At 42.5% G+C, this 24,495-nt stretch overlaps 1 protein-coding gene across 3 annotated transcripts in view; it reads left to right on the plus strand.

Moving 5' to 3' along the window:
- The window catches only part of phf21b (PHD finger protein 21B), a 95,278-nt gene that overhangs the window by 33,935 nt on the left and 36,848 nt on the right, over positions 1–24,495 (plus strand). For 2 of the 3 annotated variants that reach the window (XM_006781041.3, XM_035906954.2), the window contains exon 2: positions 13,447–13,491. In XM_006781041.3, the coding sequence (XP_006781104.1) occupies positions 13,447–13,491 (45 nt within the window). Of the gene's footprint in view, positions 1–13,446; positions 13,492–21,904; positions 22,093–24,495 lie in introns of those variants that run through there. The other variant, XM_035906957.2, reaches the window with a different exon arrangement.

A 24,495-nucleotide genomic window follows, 5' to 3' on the forward strand; every position in this document is an offset into this window, starting at 1 on the left:
GAGCAGCCAAACGTTTTGGGTTCAGTACCTGAAAATCAAAGAGAGCTTCTTTTCTGCAGCTGCCATTTTACAGTGATTCTCAGCCAGCACAGAGGCACAGCAAAGAGGCAGAGAGCAGATTTTCTGATGCTGACAGGACTGAGGGAAACTTAATGATGTAATGCACCGGAGAAACGTGCAAGAGCTTTTGACTAAGAGGAGTGAATTACTTTATATTTGAAAGAAGCACATCTTCTTTTCTCATGTTTCTGTTTTTCATGCATGAGAACAGCAGCAGCGTGTTGGGCAGAGAGGTGAGGCTGTAAATGTTACTTTTACCCACAGTGCTTTCGATCTGCAGCTGCTCAAGGGCCTCCAGATAAGAGTTTGGCTGCTCAGAGCGGATTAAAGGTTTGAAGGTGTAGAACTGTACCGAGGAGGATGTTTCTTTCGCTCATGTCCATTACCAGGTCACACCATGTAAACCCTGGTCTAAAGACGGTCAAGGTGAAGATAAAGGGAAAATGGGTTGAAACATGCTAAACACTGAGTGCAAATCAGGCTCTGGCAAAGACTAGTCTGCACCCTGCCACAAATCAATCCTTAAACCAGTTCAAAATAAAGTCGAAACTCAAGCCTGAATTTAGTTCATCTTCATTTCCAGAACCACTCTAAACCCAGCCCAAGATGCACTCAAAATCAACTAACCCCTAAACTGAGCACAAATTTTGAAACTAGCCTGAAAACTATTCAAAATCAAGTTTAAAACAAACTTCAAATTTAGTCTAAAACAACTTGAAAGTAGGTCTAAAAGTCTAAATTTAGACCCAAATTCTTAAATACCCAGAATCAAGCGGTAAACCAGTCTGAGACCAATCTGAAACCTGTTTAAGCCCGCGAGGATAAATAACTTGGTGCAAAACCTCTGTGGGCCAGACTTGGTCCAAACCTCATGCCTGTCATCTGGCCCTTATAGGCTGGTTGTGGCTGCCTTCCTCTGTCTGTTAACATTTAAAATGATGAAAAACCTAGAGCAGAGTGATATGACCAAAAATATTTATCACGATAAACATTTGAAAATTTGCGATAACGACATAACTGATGATATAATTGACACTAGACAAAATACTTTACAACCCCACAACTTTATTAGAGCAAAAAAACAAAACATCAATGTATTTTCACTTAAACAAGTAGCTGTTTTTTATGTGCATTAAAGTTATATAAAAATTTAACAGTGCAAATGCAAATTCCTTGCTGACAGTTTAACCAAAAGGCATTTACGGTGGAAATTGGCCGACATATCCTCAGCATAACCATGTATAATATCCACAAAACTTAAAAAGAGGTTATACACACACAATACGGTAATATTATGTTGAAGCACAGTACGTATCACTCTGCGAGGCTCCGGCCTACGATAGCCGCAATGCTTCGATAATCCATCAAGCGGTGCGGGTTCGTAGCTTAGCAAAGTCGGACTAAAACATTTGGCAGACTTTAGAACGCCGTGTACCACATAAAATCGTTTCGAGGTCAGTAAACACAACCAGAATTCACACATAAGGCACACGGGATCATAAAGGGCGCTGTCGTGTGTGCCGTATTTTCCAAAAAACATGGTAATAACGACGGTCCGCTAGCATGCGCTACCAAAAATAGTGCTTTGTTGTGTATGTGACGGACAAAAGCTAAACCAGTTCCACACCACTGAAGTTGCAGCATTTTTACAAACCAATTCTGGTTCATCTGTTTCATTCAACGATCCGCTTTCGCCCTTCTCATTCTCCGCCATGCTTTTTCCGCCATGTGCGTATGAAAACAAAGGCTCTGCGCATGCGCGATAGAATTTACCCATATTCTATCGCGATATTTCATTTTCTTATTGTTGCCCAACATTATACCGGTGTTACCATGAACGGTATAATATGGCCCAGCCCTAGGAAAACCCCTAAAACAGTCTAAAACAAGGAATCTTACTCACCAAAGAAACCATTGGACAAACATTTAAACACTATCATGGTGCAGCCGCTGGATTAAAACTTCACCTGACAGTCCATGCAGTAGCTGCTTATGTAATTCAGACTGAAAACTGGAGGTGGAAGACCTGAAGCAAAGTTTTTAAAAAGTTAAAGAAATCATTTGAAGATTATGAGGGTCAGAGCACCTTCGACTGATGAGGCTAGTTCACGATGTACGCTAAGTATTTTTTAGATTAGTTTGTTGATCCTGGTCCTAACGAATCCTGCTTTAGATTCTACACGTGCTAATTGAAGGAGATGCTTGTTTGCTTTCTGGGTATTTGTATTGTATTCTCTGCAGATTTAGACAAACTGTCTCATGGCATAAACAGTGAAGTGTTTGATCCCCTCCCTGCATCACTTCATTCTTCAGAAATGTTTCAGGAAGCAGTGAACAGCACACATCCACTGATGTGTGGCAGTAACAGCATCCAGGTGTTTCTTCCTCCATCACAGATAACATGGTCAGCGTGGTGTCCCTCCTCGGCGATGATGTACAGTTCAGTCTGTCGAGGCTGTAATGGATTTTGAGTCCCTACATGGCCGACTTCCCTCTCACATGTGCAGCAGCAGAGAGAAAAGACAATTTCATTTACCTGCTTCTAATGAAAAGGCAATTTGTTGTGTGATAGCATGAAGATGGAGTGGGACGCCGGCGTCGTCCTCCCTGCAGGTTCGAAGGAGAAATGAATGGCAGTGTGTCATCTGCAGCTCCCAGAGGCAAACTGAGAGGCAACGCCACGTCTGCCGCTCCATAAACTCAATCAGTTTCTGTACAGCGACCTGCTAGACACCAGCTATCAACAGCCCCCTCTCAGCACTCGCCTCCGGGGTTTGATGCATGATGGCAAAAACTGGAAGCGGATGGAAACTATAGCAGCAGCTGAAAAGCAGAAAGATATTTTAAAAGCCTCCTGCTATGAGTGACCACTTAGACCCAGGTAAAATGCAGGCAGGATTCAGCGTCTTAATGGATCCTTTCTTTATTCTAATGCGCTCGAAGTTGTTCCACCTGCCATCTTTTTTGTTCATTTGAAAGGTAAAAGCCCAACAAGTGGTTTATTTTTAAGCCACATGCAGAGTTTATAGCACTATTTCAAACTGTTTCTGCAGTGCTAAAAGCCAGCGCTTCCTTTGCCTTGTCCTTGGCCTGATGGGAATCTAAAACCTCAAAAAAGACCACATTGACTCATCTCTTTAAGTCAAACATGGACATGTTTTGCAGAGGGTAAAATCCATTTTGGACTTTATGGACTGTAACATGTCACGTCATTTGGTTGGCCTGGCATCACCTGATAAATGTGCAAATCCAAATGGCACCATCAGTGCCTCTGGACACAGCTGTGTAGACCTGCAAACAGATCAGTGACACCTGCAATGTAGTGCTGAGCACTGGCACTCTGCTGCACAGTCGTTGCATCAAACCCATCCCGGGTTAGATAAAAAATGATAGAACAGCCAAGGCTGTGTAGAAATGTTTGAAACAAAATGGAACAAAAATAAAACCTCAACTCTCAGATTCATCTCATTTCTGGACATGAATGCCAAATCCAGTTCTTTCAGTCTTAGGCTGCTGTGATAGACAGCCTAATCTTTCACATATTGAGTTGAATTTCTTTATATCCCATCAATCCCAAAAGACTGTAACTATATTTTAATAGTCTGAGTTAGGGGAGGGCGGTATAAACAGTATACGGTAGAAACGATATAAATTTGGCCAACGGTAGAGATTTTGACCATACTGCTCTACCGCGATAGCGCATGTTGATGGTGTCATTAAGCTGCGCCTGTTTTGGTCGAAAGCATTGCAGCGGCTGCAAACAACATCATCTGCAAATTATGCCAGGCGACAGTAATAGCAAAGAGACAAAGTAGTTTTCGAATATGGGGAAAGCCAAAAACTGCACTTTCTCCACTTCCGTACCATTGATTCATTAATGCTGAATTTTCTCGCAGCAGATTATCTCAGTTGTTCTCCTAACAGAAGTTTGGTACAGCATCCTGCCATGCGATTGCATTTGTCCCTAACCACCAGAAATCCTCACGTTAACTTTTATCGTGTGGAAAAAAGTTAGTGTTTATCTTTCAGCTACACTGTGCTAATGTTATGCTAACGTAGCTGTTTTGCTAGCGACACATAGCACATCATTATATACCAGCTAGCCCAACTTCAGTAACCCTACAAACATCACTACTGTTTAATTTTCTGTCTTCATTTATGTTGGAAGTGATAGCAGAGCTGTACGTTTTAATTTTTTCAGGAATCTCTCAGAACATGCTATATCATGTTTAGGTGAAAACTAGCGAGCTAACTTCCTGCTAACTTCTAACTCTGTTGAATTTAATAAATTCTGTTTTCATAGATGCCTGGATGTTAAACTTAATTGTTACACCTGGTAAAGCAGCAACGCTGATCATTTTATTAAAGATGAAAGAAGTTTTTAACTCTCAGTGATGCCGCAGTGTTCGTTTGACTTTGGGACCTGAAGGTGACAGAGTTTAGGACCCAGATTACTCCGCAAGGCTTCTGACTAGGGTTGCCAACCGTCCCTTAAAAAACGGAATCGTCCCGTATTTAGAAACAAAAGTACACGTCCTGTATTGAGCTGAAAAGGGACGCACTTTGTCCCGTAATACAGTGAGAATCAAAAGTAGTCTATAAGTTTTAATGTAATTAATGCTTTGTTTGAAAACATAATTCCCAGCCCCGCTCCTGCTTTGTGACCAATGAGCTGACAGCACACTTATGACAATTCGAGTATGACAATTCAGATTACCGCTCATCTCATTGGTTGAGGAAAGGTCGCTTGCGGAGAAAATACCGGAAGACAACAGATGACCACAACAAAAAGCATGGCCAACAGGGAAACAAACGCCGACACTGCGGTGCAAGTCTCAGACGACAGTACACCTGAAGCTGGGCAAACACTGTGCGATTTTCAAACTGCACGATTGGCTCGCATGGGTTATAAGTTTGTAGGTCACGATGCGGGGTCTCACACTATACCGCCCGATGCTCTGATGCGACCTGAGTCACACTGTGCCTCCATAAAATTAAGGTTATAACAGAAAATCTGTCGCTCGCTCTCCCTCTCTGTCTTTCACTCACACAGACACACACCACCATCAACTTTGCTAAATTGCTAATGAAAAACACTGATCAGGCAGCTGTGACTGAGCAGCAATGTAAATCCAACTATTTTCACGGTTGTTGTGGTCGTGATAATTTGGTGATGCCACATCGAAAAGGCTCGGGTGAGCTTTCCAAAGTTCTACAAGTTGTGCCTCCATTGATTGTGTCCAGATCACACGCTGCACAGCCGTGCTGCTCCGTCTTTTTCACCGACGTTTACGTGTTTGCGCGTGAGCAGTGTGAGCTGCTGCGGTGACACCCTCACGAGCGATTGATGATCGGGAGCTGGTCGTGAGGTGTTAATCGCTTCTCGTTACCCCACGTATACTACACGATGCACGATGAAGGCCAAAATCGGGCCGATCACCAAATTGGTCGCACGACTCAAAAATCGTCTCAAAATAGGCCAAAAATCGCACAGTGTAAGCCCAGCAGCAATGTTTGTTCCTCTCAGAGAAAGAAAAAAAGGCTGCAAAAGTACAGGGAAGAATGGGAAAAGGAAAACACCTGGCTGGAAAAGTGCAGATAACACCTATAAAGCGCACTGCACTGTGTGCCGGCGCACTTTTTCCATAGGCATGCTTCTAATGGTGGGCACATGAAGAACATGAGGGGCGTGAAAGCTCGGGGAACCCTTAATCAATTTTTGTCCACCAGGCCACGGCAGAAGCAGATATGTTATGTAAACACTGGTTTGTTTGTTTTTAAACCCTCTGGTTAAGGTTAAAATGGGCATGTGCAGTGAATATCAGCGCTATGTGGCCACAAGTGTGATAATATAATTTATTTTGTGTAATAAACAACTGCAAGGATAGATGATTACAACAAATAGATGAGTAATACATAAAAGTAATACATAGATGAATAATGATGATGAGTTATGATGCATAATCATGGGAACAAGTGGGTTTACAAACGGGAGCAAAAGCTGAAATAATGCCTCTACTGAAGCCAATTGCACTAAATGCACTAAATGTGCACTGTTACAAGAATATTTTTCTTTCTATAGTTTTCTATTAATTTATATAATTTTAAGTTAAGCAGGACAGAGTTCTTTTAAAGAAAGATTTACTTTTATTCTCAAAAGTTAAGCATGACAGGCTTCTGTTTAAGAAAGAGACCTGTTTTATTGTGTTAATGTTGTCATTTTGAGCTAAAAATAAATGGCTAAATGATTTTTGTTTCCCATGTGTTGATATCACAAAGAATACGCATCTACTTAAATCAAATTCAAGTCAAATGGTTAAAAAAATAATTTCACCACACTGGGAAGGGTGAAGACAACTGGGTTGCCCGGCCCTGGCCACGAGGTGTCCCTTATTTATTTCTCAGGGAGTTGGCAACCCTACTTCTGACTACGGCAGCTGTAATGCTCCGGCAGTCCATCAAGCGGTGCACCTTCATAGCTTGCCAAAATCTTAGGCTACGTCCACACGTACCTGGGTATTTTTGAAAACACAGATTTTTCTATGCGTTTGCACCTTTCGTCCACACGTAAACGGCGTTTTCGGTCACTGAAAACAAAATTTTTAAAAACTCTGGCCAGGGTGGATATTTTTGAAAGCTCAGTTTTTGCATTTACATGTGGACGAGAAAAACGGAGAAAACGCAGAAAACACAGAAAACACAGCGTCAAAGGTGTGCGCCTTTTTTGACGTCACACTGTGCGCCACGTTATTGTTTCGATGAAATGAATTTCTACAATACTGTTACTGTTAATTGTTCTCTCTGCAGTGTTTACATGCTTACATATACACACACAGTTACTGTCCCTCCACACATACGACTCGGTTCTGCTTCTATGCCCCATCCTTGTTTACTATTTCCCACCGAGGCTTCTAGACTTCTGATTGGCCAACATTTCTACACGGTTAGGAATATATCGCCACCTGTTGCTTTGGCATGTTCCTAGCAGCGTTTTCCTTCATTTCTGCGTTTACGTGTGGACAGGATTATTTTTTAAAACGAAAACGGAAAATCTCCGTTTTCAAAAATACCCGTGTACGTGTGTACCCTTACTAAAACATTTTTTGATAGATTTTTGAGCGCCGTTTACCACATAAAATCGGTTTGAGGTCAGTAAGCACAACCAGAATTCATACATAAGGCACACTGTCGATTTTAAGTGTGCCTTACAGTGTGTAAAATACGTTATACAGGATAAAAGAATATATCGTGATATATATCGTTACCGCACATGCTTCAAATTATACTGTGATATGGATTTTAGGCCATATCGTCCAGCCCTAGTCTGAGTAGTATTTGTACCTATGTGGCATCTTAGCTCAATAGGGAGATTCATAAATCCACATTTAACCGCCTTATTAAGACCTCAGTCACTCAGGCTTGTTGGTGATCTGGCAACCACTGGTTGCTGTCGGTAATGTATGTGCGGCTGCTGGAAGTTGCTAGATGACAATAATACTGTTATGCTGCCACATACTTCCCTGTGATTGCTTTGGTTGCCAGCAGGTCACCACAGTTTGCATGAAAGATGCTAGCTTGTCTGCAAACCGGAAATGGAGAACGTTTACCTTCACCATAAAAGTCATGACTCATGGCTGCAAACAGCACATTTTAAAACAAAAACACTCGGGTGTCTGGTTTATGTCACACTTTTTGTTTCCTGATGGAGAATACACATTTTTCTGTTGACCCGAGTTTGCTGGGGGGCGGGGGGGTGACTGAACAATCTCTAGGCCTGTGTGAGTCATTTAGCTGTTATCTAGGCAGAAAATAAGAAACCAAAGACATAATAATAACCTTTCAAAATTACAAGCTAGTTCTTCACATCTTCTCCACATTCCTCATATAAAAAAGCTTTAACACACACTTTGATAACAGGAACCCCAGGGGTGAGATTAATGTGCCTATTAGGAAAGTGAAGGCAATACCATGACTGTTTTTTAGCTGTGAGAGGTTGTACTGGGAATGTCGGCTGATATAAAAGAACTCTGATTTTGTGTATTTATAACCTGTAAAACTAGTAAATAATGGGCTTTACTGGTTAGTCACAGCTTGGAGGGCCTTGCTGCTTTCCTCCCAGCACTGCTGTAAATATAAAATCTGATTTCTCTAAAACTTGTCAGAGCAGCTGGCAAATGGAGCTTCCAGGAGCTTCGATTAATTAACATGTAGAAACTGTGTCCACAGGCGTCCCCACTGAAGCTCCAGCAGTCATTTTCTGTAACTAAGTGGCTCTTTCTCCTGCTGGAGCTGCGAACATACGAAAGCCACGCCGCTAATTGAACACCGGCATGTTGGAGCATGTTTCAGCTTCATGCTGCAGTCAGCTGCTCCAGGGACAGGGCCCCCTTCATCACCTCCTCCTCGTCTCTGAGCCCCAGCCTCCTCACACCTCCTCTAGTCCTCAGATAGTTACCTACTGTCTCCTCTGATTGGCCTCTCCAACACCTCAGTCAGCATCGTGAATCCATCTTCGGGCTCGCCTGCCCGGGCCTGCTGCACATCTCGAGGTCTGTTTTTTTACAAAATCAGCTTCAGAGATTTGTGGGCTCATTCTGCCGTTCCATGAAGATCAGTGTGTTTTTTTTTCTCCCCCAGTCAACAAAAAGCTCAGAATTTAATTTGATCTGTGGACTTGAACATTTTATACATTTTCTTTCTTTTGAAGTTTCTGGTTTTAATTTCACCCAGACTAACATGTACAGACTGTTTTACATCAGTTTAAAAACAAGTTTATTTACTTCATTAAATTAAAGTTAGTTTTGTATTGCTGTCAATGGCTTCACTTTGCCTGATCTGGAACCTCCTAACATCAACCAGTTCATTAAGCACTCCTGAACTTAGTGTTTGGTTAAATAGAACCTCTTTTTTACCTGTTTGTAACACTTTTACAACCTAAAGTTATCGGTTATGTTAAGATACTTTAAATGTCACTACTATTATGGAGTCATTTAATCATGGCCATTGAAACAGTCACAGCTGTATAACTTCATGCATTGTAAACCAGCTGCATTTGTCTGCGTGAGAAATTAAAGCCAGCATCACTAGAGCTGCGCCACCTCGTGCATCTCACCTTTAAACCACCAACTTTAACATCATTGTTGTCACCTGGTACCCGATAACCATGACAACGTTAAACCAGTCTTATTTTACCATGACCAGCATTTATTCAGTGATGATTCAGGCATCGTGTTGTCCCTGGGTTATTTGTGATTTTGGGTTTTGGACTGAACTGGACAGCAGGGCGCTGGGAGGAAGACGATGAGGCAGCGGGACAGGTGGCCATCGTTTCCCACGAGGCTTTGCGGCGGCGGCTTTGAGAGATGAAGCCTGTCACAGTTAGCCAAACAGCGCTAATGCTCTCCCCAGAAAGCCTCCAAACGCTAACAGGAAGGCAGAGCCGGCTGTGTTTGTGTGCATTTTGAACAGATGCTCTGGCTGTAAATATGGGGGGTGAGGAGGAGGGGAGGAGGGGGTGCCATTTGTTTTCATTTTGTTGCATTCGGGGGGAGGAGGGGAGAAAACAGCCATTCAGATTCAGCGGGTCTTCTGAATGAGCCTGCAAACCAAATATTAGTGTGTGAGCAACACACACACACACACACACACACACACACAGCATTTTCATAGGATTTTGTTTTTTGGCCTTTCATGGAGAAACTGCAGCTTTGCAGTTTGTGCTGCTTGTTCATATTTTTGGGGGATGGTGTCGATCGTGTTTCTGAGCATCTCCTGCGCTGGATGAAGCTCTTATCTTTTTAAAGTGCTGCAGTTCTTTCTCCCTTGGTTTTTAGAGCAGTCTCTTCAGCTTTTTATGAGCTCTTCATATGTGCAGCACGTGTTTTAAGTTTGTAAAAACTCTCAGTGTATCTACAGCCAGTGGGCTCACGGTGTCCTGGCGTTCTCAGCTGACTTCATGTGGATATGAAGCTGAGGATCAGGAACACAGTAGCAGATTAATTATTAACCCCCTGCTGTGGATGAGGTCAGAGGTTCTCTGTGCTGAAGTTTCCATTTTCAGCGTCATGTGATGGTGTTTGTCTCTGCCGTTCAGGACCCTCAACATAGACCCTCAACCTCTGTCTCCTTGTCCTAATGTGTTCATTTTAGCCTAACCACAGCTCTGTAGCTAGCCACCAGGTAGCACACTATTATAAGACAGCAAGCCTGACTTCACCAGCCCTCCAAACAACACTGCTGTTTAGTTTTTTACGCTTTGTTTTTGTTAGGGTGAATTGTTAAATGTTTGTCATTTTTATGTTTACCATTTGTACATTGTTTTAATTCTGTGAAAGGAATTCTTTCTGTCCTCCCCTCCCCAGATTCTCGAGGTTCTAGGTGGGGGGCTGTAGTCTTTTATCACAGACACATCCTTGTGCTTTTGATGTAAGCTTCCTGCGTTTACGACCCTTTGGTCAGCAGGTCTGACACACACACACACACACACACACACACACACACACACATTCTTACAGAAGTTCACACATACATACAATGCTTTGTCTTAGAACCATGTGGGTGTGGCTTTGTTCTGACGTGTTTTGTGTGAACTGTCTCTCAATAAAAGGAAGCAGGAGGAGGTCAGATCTGGGGGTCATTTTCGTGGTGGACACAGACGAGGCCTCCCTTGCGCAAATAATCGATCGATCGACTGTCTTGTTTTCTTCATGATGAATAAGTCTCTAGAATTAGTGGGGCTTGTGGAAACACAGACCCAACAGTTTTCTTCCAAAGTTACTCCACAGTGGTGTGTTTTAGTGTTTTAGAAATACTATAGTCAGAAGTATCTCTGCAGGTATACGTCAGTTCACACAGGACCTTGTGAACACCCTGAGATGATGGACAATATGAAAAATATAACACAAGTGAACCATCCGTGTCTGGTTTTGTTGCAGATAATGTGTGGTTATCCCTGGTGTTTGTGGGCGCGCCATGTTTTGAATGAACTAGACTGTCTTGATGCATAATAAAGATGGGTGAAGCCGCCATGAAGTCACCTTTGCAGCTTTAATAGGAGAGCCAGCGTTCAGCATATACGCTGATGATACTATTCTGTATATGGAAAATAATAACCATTGTGACATCACATATTGACTTTTGGACTCAACATTCAAAGGTCCACCTGCCACTCAAATAGGCCACGCCCCTTACAATGCAAACTTTAAACCATAGTAGAATTGAAACAGGTGTGGTATGAAACAGTTATGAAGGGTACAGTTATCGATAAAGGATAAACCACTTTCTTTATCAGGCTGTAAACATGTTGAAGTTTTAACATGGGAGTCTATGGGGACTGACTTACTGTTGGAGCCTCTGCTGGACGTCAGAGGAGCTGCAATTTGTGGTACCAGTTGATCAAACCTGCTCTCTGCTCTTTGTGCCTCTAACTGGTAAAAGTCAACAGAGGAAAGCATTTTAGGTGGTGTAGCATTAACCCCAGTAACAGTGGAGATCAAGCAGAAGCTCCGTCCTCTTGCTCTGCGCTAGTGCTTCTGTGGTGGTCAGGGTCGCCCTTGGCGACCACCCCTCTGCAGACTGAGTCTGGCTTCAGACGCAGCAGCAGTGAATGAGTTTGCGTTGTAAAGTGTAAACGAGGCAGACGTGGTGGGTCGTTGGGGCTGTGCAGTGCGGTACTCTCTCTCTCTCTCTGACGTCCTCGCTGCAGCTGATTTGGAAACTATCAGCGCTCGGCTTGTAAATTTCCCCAGTGTGAAAAGCAATGCATACAGAATGAATCCGCCTCTATTTATCTATCTGACTATCCTCACATGCCTGTACATGCTCGCCGCGCGGCAGCCTAACGCCGGCCTACTGCGGGGAGGTAAAGAAATAAATAAAGCCTGTGCGCAGCTTCAGTTTTTCCGCTCGGCTCCCCAGACGTTTCTACACCTATCCGTTAGATTACAGATGACAAATAGACCCAGATCCTCCTCTGCCGACTGCGTCGGCCCAGCTGTGACGGCATTTCGTCCTCCTGAGGTTTCACCGGCGGCTGTTAGTGTTTGTTAAAGAGCGGGGCGGGTGAGGAGGGAGGAAGTTTGCAGCAGAGACACGAAAACCAGCCGCCGATAAATCATTTTGTTCCTCGATTAACCTCGAGGACCTCACTCTGCAGCTACTGCATGTTATTACAAGTGTTTTCCAGCTGAGTGCGCCTTCACTGATTTATGCAATATTTCATTTACAGTTTCTGACTCGGCGCTCTGCAGCATCTCGGTTTGTGTGCAGGGACAAATCTCAGCGGAGGAAAAAAAAATCACTTATTTAAACTGATTTCTTTTCTGTTTGAAAAATGTCTGTGAGTCCTTTTCATCGACCGAATATTTGTGTTTGTGAGACGCTCATCTATCAGCTCGTGTAGGTTTCTCTGACTATGAGTCTGAGGTGAAGCTTCAGGCGTGGTCCATCAGCACATGTCAGTCACATCGAGTAGAAACATGACAGTTCAGCCTGCAGGTGGGGGGCAGGCTGACGTAACATGGACTCATGTACTGTATTCAAGATCAAATCTGCTCCTTTATTTGCTTGTCTCTTTCATTTCCTGGGCTGTGTGTGTGGCCCTGGGCCTGAGCCCAGAACACCCATTGGATAGTCAGATTCAGGAGGAGGAGGAGGTGCTCTGTTCATGAGAAGAGTCTGTCTCACCAGCCTGATCAGGCTACCTGTAGGGAAAGAGGAGGCAAGAAGGGCCTGCTGCTAACCGGTTAGCAGCACCTAAAATGTTCATGAATAGTAAAAACGAACCAAGCTTCATCTTCTGATGCAGGTCTATGTTTTTAAGGTGGTTTTCAGAAAAATTAGAAATTTCTAACAGAGTTTTTGATTTATTTATTTTTGGTCCATTTTAAATCAGTCGCCCGTCTGCCAGCATTCCTGCACTTTCACAGATGTGTCTGTGTTTGCTTCCTGTGTCTGAGTCACTCTGAGATCCAGCGGATGATGATGACTTCAGTTTGTTGCAGAAAATGGTTAACCTCGTTAACCAACCTCACAGCTGATTTAATCTGCAGTTATTGGAACATAAGTTCTGACCTGGTTCTGTGAGAGGTTCATGTCGATATCTCGTGTGCTTCAGAAGCTCCGAGGAATCAAAACTGCTGTAAAAACGATTACAAGGCATCAACTTGTATTTTCAGCTATCAAGTAATAGCTGAAAATATTCACAGTATGAAGATTAAATTCAGCGTGGCTTCATCAGATATAACAGTTACTGTCATCACTTCAAGATGCTTAGGTGTGCTTGTGTAAAGTCCTGAAAAATAATCTGACCTTTGACCTTTGCAAAGTTGTTTGAAATGACATGAAATCATAGTTCTACTCACGTTTCTTTCTCCTTTTTCTTTGCAGAATCAGACGTTGTGCAAAGGCCTCAATGAACTTCAGAACGGACAGGTAGGTCACATGATGGTGTCTCTAGAGGTGTGCATTCACCTGAACAAGCTCCTCCCACCTCCTCTCTCACTGCTCCTGCTGTACGTCTGCTTCTTCACCCTGCGGCTCATCTTTGTCCTCTGAGGAGAAACCAGTGAAGATAAAATGCTTCGGCCACATTTCACTGCCAGAGCTGCCACAGGTGGAGCTAACTTCATGATGATGTGGATGTGTCGGCGGTGGTTGGTTTGAAGTTGTGGTGCAGTGTAATTGGGCGGTGTGATCTGTGACGTGAGTCCGAGGGTCTCCGGGATGATGTCCTAACTTTCTCTGAAGTTTGTTGATTTTTGTTGATTTTTCCTGCCATCGATAAAAGGCGACAGGAGCCGAAACACGGCCGTAACCGTTTCCTTTGTTGCGCTCGCCGGTGCCGGTGATGCTGAGCGTTTGTGACGGCAGCGAGATGGCTGAGGAATGTGAACAGGCTGAGAGGACGCTTCCAGAGAGCAGAGACAAAAGGAGGAGAGAATAAGAGCCGGAGATTCATTACACGTCAGTTTAATTTCAGAGCTGCGATTCATTATGCGCTGGAAGTCGATTTGGCCGCTCGTTGCGGCGGTTTCTGCAGGCCCTCCCATTTATTTGGTCTCTCAGAGGCGAGCAGGCGGACGAAAGAGAACAAACCTAATTAAGGCGAACCCTGTGATGGGTGGATAATTGTTGTGAGGCATCAGTGTGTGTAATTGAGGCTGAATTTGTTTTACAGGTTGTAAATGTGCGTTTTCCCCCTTTGGATGGTTACTGCAGGACTCGTACACATTTGAACGTGTCCAATCACTGCCACAGGTGACCGTGGAAGGTCATTAAAGCAGTTTTTTAAAATCGTAACTCAAGGGGCGCCACAAAAAATAATCTGTGCTTTCTGCAGAAACACAAACACAGAGTTTACTCCAGCTATTTTTTTCTGTGGTTAAAGACTCTGATTGGCTCCCTCGGTCCTCCCCCAGCCAAATAAATGAAGAGTGCAGCGTGGAACACCTTCCCTTGTTACCTCCCCGAGGTATAATTAGACACAGCCAGAGAGGGAGATCAATTCTGAACATCATAATACGACTCAGAGTGAAGCTGTTAAATGATCCTCAGGAGACCTGCTGGAGCTGCTGCAGTGTTTAACAGCCAGCCAGCATCAAGGGAGGCCACGCTCGCTTAATTCCCTCCAAACAGAGACGAGGAGCAGGGACGTGTGCCTCCGACCTCCAGTCACCTGTTTCATCTGCACACTCAACCACAGACTGTATACAAAAGGTGGTCATAGACAGCGTGACATCACCTACTTATGTGGACTCCATTTTGAAGTTTCAGTGTTAACGTACAGGCTGCCATTTTATTATTTTTTGGACAAGTGGGTGGAGTTATCAGCTTACGCTTGCTAACAGAAACTCCCAGTGCTCAGTAACCTGCAGTTCCTCAAACGGCCACTTGAAGCTCCAGCAGTGAATCAGAATGTTTTTATAACTCAATATTTGAAGTTGTAACCTTAAAGTTTGCATCATTATTATATTATTATTAACTTTGTCACTGGGGCCATCTTTTTATACAGTTTATAATGCCATCTTTGAATACTAGATAATAAAATCCTAGTTTCACATACATGTACAACCAGCACATATCGGCCCCTGCTGGTGTATCCCTGTGCTGCACAGTACAGCCTGATTTGCTTTCCTACAGTCAGTTGCAGGTCTTTTGCCCACAACCGAGATGACAGACCTTGCCGACCGTACATACAATACACAAACATCACATTGGGGAGACAGGTCAGGCTAGGTAGCGAGGAAAAAAACATCGAAACGTGTAACACAGAAGGATAATACAGGAATGCACAGATATCAACACACCATAGCACAATAAACACAGACAAGCAACATGGGGAAGTGTTCCAGTGTGTACATCTGATCTGGGACCGCTGCAATCTTTCGACTGTGCCTCCAACTGACCCGATGTCCACATCAGAGGGGAGGTAAGCGTTGGAGGTGGCGTTGGATCCGGGGTAGGGAGGGTGATGCGTCGATATCAGTATCAGTATATGTATGCGTGTGCATGTCCATAGTTCAGCTGAGACAGTGTCCTTCGCTCAGTGCTGTGAGCGGTGAGCAGGCAGGGGAAGTTTTCTGTTTTTCAACCTTACAAGTTGTCATTTTATTGTAATTAATCGCTATTTATTTCATGATGTCGTCTTATTTTTAGATATTTCAACAATCTAAATATTTTCAGATGTTTCTGCAGCAAATCTACAAAATGTTCAAACTAGGTGTTTGTTCAGATTTAGTCTGGGGTAAGAGGGGATGAAAACCAGCCTGACTGTGAGGAGCTTGCTGAAAGGAAGCACCGGATCATTGATATACTCTGGTGTTAAACACAGAATTCACTCAAACCTGTCTCCAGTTTTAAAATATTGTTTTTTTGTTGTTGTTTTTTTAAACTTTTTGCATTTAATGATTAAAAACCTCGTATTAACATTGAAAGTGTTTAGAATATCTCAGATAAAAGCTCGTTTCTTGATAAAATATAATGCCCACACTTGGCCACATCACTCTGTAAAATTGCTTGGGCGCTGAAGGATGAAGTGAGCCTTCTCCAGAAAGCTCTGATTGTTCCTTATTGGAGGCTTTTTATCGGACTTGGTAAAGCAGGCAGCCCCCTCTTCTTCTTCTTCCTTTTTTCTTGCCCCTCCGACTGTGACGGTGTTCAGGACTGTGTATTTGCTTTGGGTTGGCGGGTAAATGTTGACACGGTGGATCTGAATGAAAGCTTTTCCTCGCTGCTGAGAGAACAGAGGACTTTTGGAAGGTGGTTTGAGGCCTCCCATCATCATTTACCCCCCACACCTGTCCCACTCACGCCGCTGCCATCAGCTGAACTGGTTCTGACCTGCTCTTCCTGTCACTGCAGCCTCTCTGCAGACTCCATCACGTCTCACAGATCTGCCTAAACTACTTCCCTCTCCGACTCAATCATTCGCTCCATCCAGCCCATTATGGCGCCTTTAACAAGCGGCCGAGCCACTGAAGCCCCCCCCCCCCCTTTTTCTTGCTCATCCACAATCACTTCAAATTAGATTGGCGAGTCAATAGAAGAGTCAATATTTAATTTGCTCATAGCAGGTGGTGATTCAGGCGGAGACATGGAGGATCCACCTTGAGGACGCCATCCTTCACATGAAGTGCGCCGAACTGATAAAATGTTCTGAAAGAGGGGGGAAAAAAAGGAAGTCATGTTTTTGCCTGGAGATGATACCTTACAAAGGCTTCAGGGGAGTCGACTGTAATTGCCTAATGTTGACTGTCAAGTAGGGCTGCCAGCATTAGTCGACTATCAAAATCGTCGCTGACTTATTTAGTGGTCAATGCGTCATTTGAAGCTTTGTATGATCCCAAAAGATGCAGGAATAAGTAGTAGGATTTAAGAGTGTAATAACGGACTGAAACAGAAGATGGCAGCACTGCATGTACAAGGATGCCAGCTGCCGTTAAACCCCGAAGAAGAGGAACCGCATCCTCCTGTGCCCGCATTTGTAGGCCAATTACGTTACAGCGACACGATGAAGACTGTCCAAATTCGAAGACTCCGACAAATGCGCCCTTCATTTCCCCAGATTTGAAGGATGGGTCGGGTGTATACTTCGTGGCCCAACCTATCCCAGAATTCATAGCTCCAGCTCCGTTTCCAACAATGGCGGCAGCTAGTTAGTTTTAATATTACTCTTATTCAATGTTCCCTCTAAGCAGCGCACTGCTGGGACGGTCTTTGCACACAGAAAAAAAAAATCTAACCTGAATTAAAATTAAAATGAATTTTTGCAGTGTTAGTAAGTAACTGGCTGCTCCCGTATGGGATTAGAACGATGTTACCTTATCCCATAGTCCAGCCAATAATGCGATTCACATTCGTATATGTGCAGCTAATCAACGTCGTTGACAGGCTCTGACAGCGTCCTTATGTGCCGACACCGGTGTTTTAGCTAGCAAAGCGGCGTGGCTGATGTGGAGTGAAGCCACGTTAATGACAACGTGTACAACCATTGGAGATGTGAGCAGGACGGACGGAACAATTGACGGGAAAAGTGTGGACTTTATACCAGTTTTTAAATTGTGTTGATAGGCCACGTAAAACCAGAGTTATGATAAAAATATATACAATGTTTGGTTTTCTTCCTGAATACTATCGTTGTTTATATTTACTGTGGGAAGAAACGGTAAAAACTGCGTTTTATAAGGAAAGCGCTGGAAAGCACTCTCCACCTGTGAGGAAAAACAAAAACAAAAAAACCCCCAACCTTTCCTATTGGTGGAAAAATGTACCATGTCGACCAATCAAAAAATGATTTGGCAACATGGCATTTAGATGTTTAGGAAGGGGGGAAGTTTTAGGAGTGACGGCGGTGTTTTGAGATGTGAGAGATTTGTAATGTTTAGCGCAAATCTTGTGTAGTTAGTGTGTAGTGTAGTCAATAGGTTTGTTGTGTGTGTCAGAACAATGAGGCGACTGCTGAATGTTACAGGTGTTACAGGAGTGATACATCTCCTGTTGTCAGGTCTGCAGGTATCAGGCTGTTGTTCTCCTTTATCTCATAGTGGACAGAAATTATGTTTTGGAGTGGCACAAATAATTTGTGTGGCGTCAGATTTGATGCAGAACAGCTGATTGTTCTGTAAATAGTTTAAAATGTTTATTTAAAAAACCGCCTTGGCTGCATTTTTAGGTAAACAGCTGTAAAAAACATTGTTTTTTGCAAAACTCTGTAACTTTTTTGAGGAAGTAACTATATAATTAATTGCCCAACATTGGTCTTTATATACTGTATTTTGCAGACAGAGAGTTACAGGACTCTCTCCCAGGCCACAGACTCATAATACAAGTCAGAGCTTTATAAAAAAAAAAAAGAAAAGAAAAAGAAAGTTGTGTTTTCAAAATTGGAGTTCAAGTTATTTTTACTTCCAATAGTGTTAACATACTACACAGGTCATGAACAAGATTTCTTTTTTTATTTTCATTGTAAGTGGGCTAAAGCAGTTAATTAAAAGTAGTGTAACATAAATGTAAATGCTGTAATTTGATTATTTTAATAAACCATGTAACTTGGATGGATTCGATGCTGGCGTGACCACAGTGCACACGCCTGCTGTTGCTCACAGTGGTCCAAGGGATCGCTCAGGGAGTTTGTGTGTTCGCTCAGACACATGAAAAATTAGAGGGAACATTGCTCTTATTACTTTTTCTGGGTCACAAAATAAACGTTTAACATATTAGCGCCTTGAGGCGACTTTTGTTGTGATTTGGCGCTATATAAATAAAATTGAATTGAATTGAATTGAATTGAATTATTTTCAGGCGAGAATGTAGCTGTGTAAACTTCAAATATCTGCTCAGTTTATCAAGACACCACATATTTTCAAAAGTGCGCCAACGTTTTCGGAGACGTCTGTTACCCACCAGCTCGATAGCTAGCCGGGGTTAAAGGCTCACTAGAGCCCGTGAGAACACCGGACTCCTGGCAAATCGTTTTCAAACCCACCGCCGTCTTTCGCTACTCAGGTTAAACATATATAAGTCACTTAGATAACTTAAAAATGTTATTGTTTGGCTTTTTTCAGTATTTTATTTGTTCCTGAGTAAATCGGTTTGGCTGAGATTAAAGTTAGAGTTTTTACACAACTGAATAAACGTCAAGCAGACAACTGATTATCAGAAGTATGAGATGCTCAAGAATATACTCCGGTGTCCCGTTATATTTTAGATAGCAAGGAGTTTATTAAACTTCACCGAAACAATCTGCAAATTTCATTAAAATTTAATAAACTATCATCTTGTCTTTATTTTTAGTTAGCACCTTAAACACTTAAAGCTGTAAGCTAATGATAGTTATATGAGAGCAGATGCTGCTGGTGCAATAAGCTGTACGTTTTACGTCCAATAGATGCATAAGCTGATTAGTCGACTAATCGCAAAAATAATTGGTGACTAGTCGACTATCAAAATAATCGTTTGTGGCAGCCCTACTGTCAAGTCACCTTTTTTGGAGCCTCAGTGAGGTTAGCTTCCATCGACTGTAGGGGTGATTTGCTTTTGGACTTAGTTTCACGGACAGTCGCCTCGCCTCGCCTCGCCGTGGCGACCATCCTTCCTCGGGTACTACAGAACTCGCACACAGTGGTTGGCCAGTGGTCAGCCAACGAGCTTCATTCAGACTGCTCAAGTGATGTCATATTTGCCTTTTACAAGCGGTCGACTGTAAAACAGCTTTAAGGCTTTATGACCTCCACAAGGAATTCTGACTTATATTTATAACTGATTCTTACATGTGTGGTGTGTGTTATCATCATATAGAAGGTAGAGTAAAATGAAGAGTAAGTAAAGAGTTAAAATAATGTGTCACATTTGACCTGTGACCTCTCCCTCAAGGTCAATAGATTGATCTGAAGGTGAAGGTGATAACAAAGCTACATAGAACTGTTTAAAAGTGTTTCTTGTTTGTACTGACAACACATGGGCATATAGAGAATCGCATATAATAATAGGTTATAGGTTATATTGACCTCACTTTTACATTTCACGTCTGCCTTTCTTTTCAACACCAAAATGTGTTACATCTTTAAAGCAAGTGTTGTCCAGAGAAAGGGAAATAAACTGTAGTGTAATATTATATAATAATATCCAGTTATTTACAAATCAATATCTCTTATGCAGGACTTACTCCTACATGTCTGTGTAATCAAAGTAAACATCTGTCATGTACTCTTAACTAGTTTTTCTTGTACTACTAAAACTTCTTAGAGTACATTTAAAAGAACAGCTGCTTTGCTGTAGATTAGCGCTCTCTTCTTGGTTTCGACTGGTTTAAACTGAACTCGGGTTGGTCTTGTAGTGACCTTTGACCTTTCTTTATTTTGGCTGTTTGTCTGACCTTTTCTTATGTCTTCTGCAGATGATAGTATTTTAGTATGTTTATCTTCTCCTGCTTGGAAGTTACTAAATCACTTGGTTTGTCTGACTCAATAGTTTGTATATCTTTTCAAAATAAAAGCTTTTCACCATTGTCTGTAGACAGAAACATTTTATTTAAAAACCTGCAGGAAGTACACCAGCTTATATATGTAATGGCATTTGTTCTCTGACAGTTGGCTACTAAATAACATGATGTTCTACCACAGCAAAATAACAGGCAGTAACAAGTCCGTGGTTGTCTGTGGTTTGGAGGAATAGTTAGTTTATTTCTCTCTGAATCAGAAAACATCTCTAACTAATAACTTGTGCCTCTACAATGATGAATGCTCTCATGTGTGGGTGTTTCAAAGGCAGTCAACAGAGGCTCAACATCTGGTCAAAGACCAAGAGCCTCACACACCACTGAAACGCACACTTGTCCACATACTTTTGGCTCTGAAGCTAAGTTGCTTAAAGGTGATTTTGTGAACAAAGATAAACCACCAGAGAAACACCTGTCAGGTGCACAGGAAGGAGGAAGTGCCTCTTCACGGCTGAGTGGGTAACAAGGTCTTCCTCTTTTCGTCCAGCCTTCATCTCTGCTCCTCTGTCACTGAGTTTAATTACACACCGTATGCCGAGGCTGCCCCCAGCGTTTGGTTTACCGCTGTCGCTGCTCGGACACAACGCTACATTTACATCAACCCCGCACTCCGGGCACCTGTCCTCCATATCTGTCCTGAGCACGTGCTGGCACAGAGCGCGCTCAGTCGGGCGTCACTGGCTCCAGATCTTAGCTGTAAGATGTGGTTAAATGAACAAAGACCGAGGTGAGCTGCATAAATGCATATTTACGTGGCGAAACCCTCAAGTTGCTGTTTTCAAAGTTTTTACTTTTTTAATGAACTAAGTGGAGAATTACTCTTTGTGCTCAAAACATCCAACTGGAATCCATAACAACCGATGAGTTTGGACTAGTTTCAGTCTGAGTTAGGGTCTGGTTTTAGTCTATTTCTGGCTGGTTTTGGACTGGTTTAATTGGTGTTAGTCGCTGGTTTAAATCCCATCTATAAAGGAACAGACTCATAGTCAGATGTTTCTGTAAGGATGGGGTGTTTTGGCCGTAAACCTGATGCAGGTTCTGGATGTCCTGAGTTATGTCCTGGTGCTTGATGGAGCAGATGAACCAGAGTAAAACAGAATGTGGAAAAAAGCTGAGAACAAACATAGATCCAGTTGTTAGTGTGCACTTCACATCACAGCAGGGACTGATGCAGTGCACTCCCGTCACCCCCCTCATAAGCATCACCCAGGCCCCTCCCATGCATGGCGGACTGTGTTAGGATGTTTCCTCTCTGTTTCTGCAGGGCGGTGGGGGACAAAGAGAGAAGCCCGTCCTTCCCTTTGTCCCCTCGGAGCCCCCTTGGCGACTGCAGGAAGTTCTCAGATGTCTGCAGAGATGCACTGAGAGTCTGTTAACAGCAGATGTTCAGATATTACAGCACTCCGTTTACACAGGGCACTTCATCCAGACCTTTGAGTGAATGCACAGGAAGAAGTGTCTGCATTTCAGGGCTAGAGTGTTAACATCTTTTCTCCTCTCTGATGACCCACATTTCTGGAAAAATCACAAAGCTGCAGGTTTGTGGCAGCTCTGGCCGTAAAACTTTATTAAGACATTTAAGCAAAAACTTTTATTGTGTTTTTGTACTAATCCCTATCACAAGTTTCCACTCTGTCAGATCTTTTTTTCATAATGATCTTAAATGTGATTTCAGTCTTTTTTGCACTTTTTTATGATTTCCTGAAATGTTTACAGTATAACAGTATAACTCCAGTGTTTTTAATGTGATGTGTTCAAAAATGTTTTAGGGTTGGTTTTGATGGTTTGGGTTGTGGAGTGGTTTCACACTGGTTTAGGGCTCTGTTAGTGGCTTCTTTTTGTTGCAGGTTGTTAGTGTGTTTCAGGGGCAGGGTTTGTGCTGGTTATGGCCTTGTTTAAAACTTTGATTTGTACAGATTTGAGTTTGGTTTAGATACTGAATTTGAGCTGATTTGATTCTAGTCCTGGACTGGTTTTAGTCTAGCTTTAAGCACTGGTTTGCAGCATCATAGACGTTTTTCTCTGTCCTCTGGTGATGTGATCTAAACTGATGCTGAGGTCTGGAAGCTTATGCTTCTCTTAAAGAGAGCTCCTTGTATTTGGACTTGTTGTCATGTTCCAGTGTTTTCTTATCAGACTACACTGTAGTGCTAAAAACCCCTTTTTGGAAAATGTAAAAATCCAAAAAGTGGTTATGTTAGATCTGTATAATGGTCATGATGGTTAGATCTTTTTCTGTGGAAAAGAAACATTTTCAAAAAGTTTTCATGTTCCCGAAAAGGAGCCAGAGTCCTTCAGATTGCAAAGTTAAAAAAAGAGTTTCACAGTTTGTGCCCATTTTTTAGAAACCTTTTTCCATCTCATCAGGAACAAAAACGAGTGACTTCATAGTTTTAGAATAAACTTTGGGGGTTTTTATGTGCGTGTCCCTGGTGGCTGTGAGCAGTGCTGCTCCTCCAGAGTCGTTCGGTTTGTCGAGCTGAGGCTTCGTCTCAGCTTTTTGTGAAGTGTGTCTCTGTGTGCTTGCTGCTCTTTGTGGCTGCATCTGTCTGCCTCTATTGTTTGCAGGAGTCCATCTGCTGGCCTCCAGCTCGCCCCTCCTCCCTCGCCTCAGACAACCAACACCCTCTAGCCTCACCCCTCCTCCTCCTCCTCCTCTTTGCTGGGAAAGCCAGCTGTCCTCCCCTTACTCTCCCCCATTGCTCCATCACCGATGAGCTGAAGAGGCTGCTCAGAAAACTTGGCCTGAGCGCATTCTTACGTTTACAATAATTTCATTTAAAAAGCTGAAATAAATGAATGTGATTAGTCTGGTCCACACAGTCTCAGCACGTAGATGGCTTTTATAGTCAGGAAAGGAAAACCAACACATGCAAAATCATATTAAACAAAGATTAAAATAAATACTATAAATAAAAACTCATACACAAAAGCACATGAATGTGATTAAGAACAGCAGACTTACAGTGACACTGCTTGACTGTTTTATAGGTTTGGAGTTGGAATATTTCAGCATTTTTCTAAAAGTTATTTTAACACTTCTGCTGGAAGATGCAGAGGTAGATGTGGATATGCTTTGACTTTGTTTACTTTAATACGCTCATTCAGAAGAGAAGACAGGCCGGGCTGCAAAAAAGTTTGTACACAAATAAAATATCTGCATATTTAATCATGTTTTCCGAGTTTAAGAAACTCTGCTTCCACTGATGATGAATTTCTGAGGTTTTCAGCACTTGCTTACAGTCTTGGTGTTGATTTCTGTAAAAATATCCCTAAACCTAACTCTGTTCACAACTCTTGTGATTTTTCATGTATTAACTGCTGACAGTCATGTCCTGCTAATGTCAACTTATGCTATTCCGACATGAGTCTTAACTATTTGTGAAGCAGTGTCCTGTTGAATGCATCTTTCTCTAGCAGACATGCCTGTTATTAAACTTTGATAACTTTACTGACTGACTGTATCAGAGCAGAACTGCTGCTTATATTTCTTTTTATTTGTCAGTTTATTATGTAGGATCCCAGATGACACATTTTTGCTCCTGTTTCATAAAAATAGTCCAACAACGGGTTGATTGGTCCAAACAGAAATGTCCAGTTTTTCTGCAAATTTAAAAGTAAGATGAATATTTTCAGGGTTTAAATTCTTGGTTTCTACTTTTATTTTTGTTTATTTATGTATGAAATTATTGTCTTTATTCCTTCCCAGCTAGTTTTGCTTTTTACATTTGGATGCTGGTCTGTTTATGAGCTCGTGAGCGGTTTGTCAAGCACTTTTAATTGATGAGACAAGTAATAAACAAATACATGTTGATTGATTAGCGAATCATCTTCAGCTTTAGCGAAACCGGATTTGGCCTTTCGCACTAATCTGTGACATTTTAAGATCACTTGATATATAGATGACCTGAGAAGTGACCGGTAAACTGATCGATAATGAA

Source organism: Neolamprologus brichardi, chromosome 17 (assembly GCF_056152115.1).
Source record: "Neolamprologus brichardi isolate AB-2024 chromosome 17, ASM5615211v1, whole genome shotgun sequence".
NCBI classification, from domain to species: domain Eukaryota; kingdom Metazoa; phylum Chordata; class Actinopteri; order Cichliformes; family Cichlidae; genus Neolamprologus; species Neolamprologus brichardi.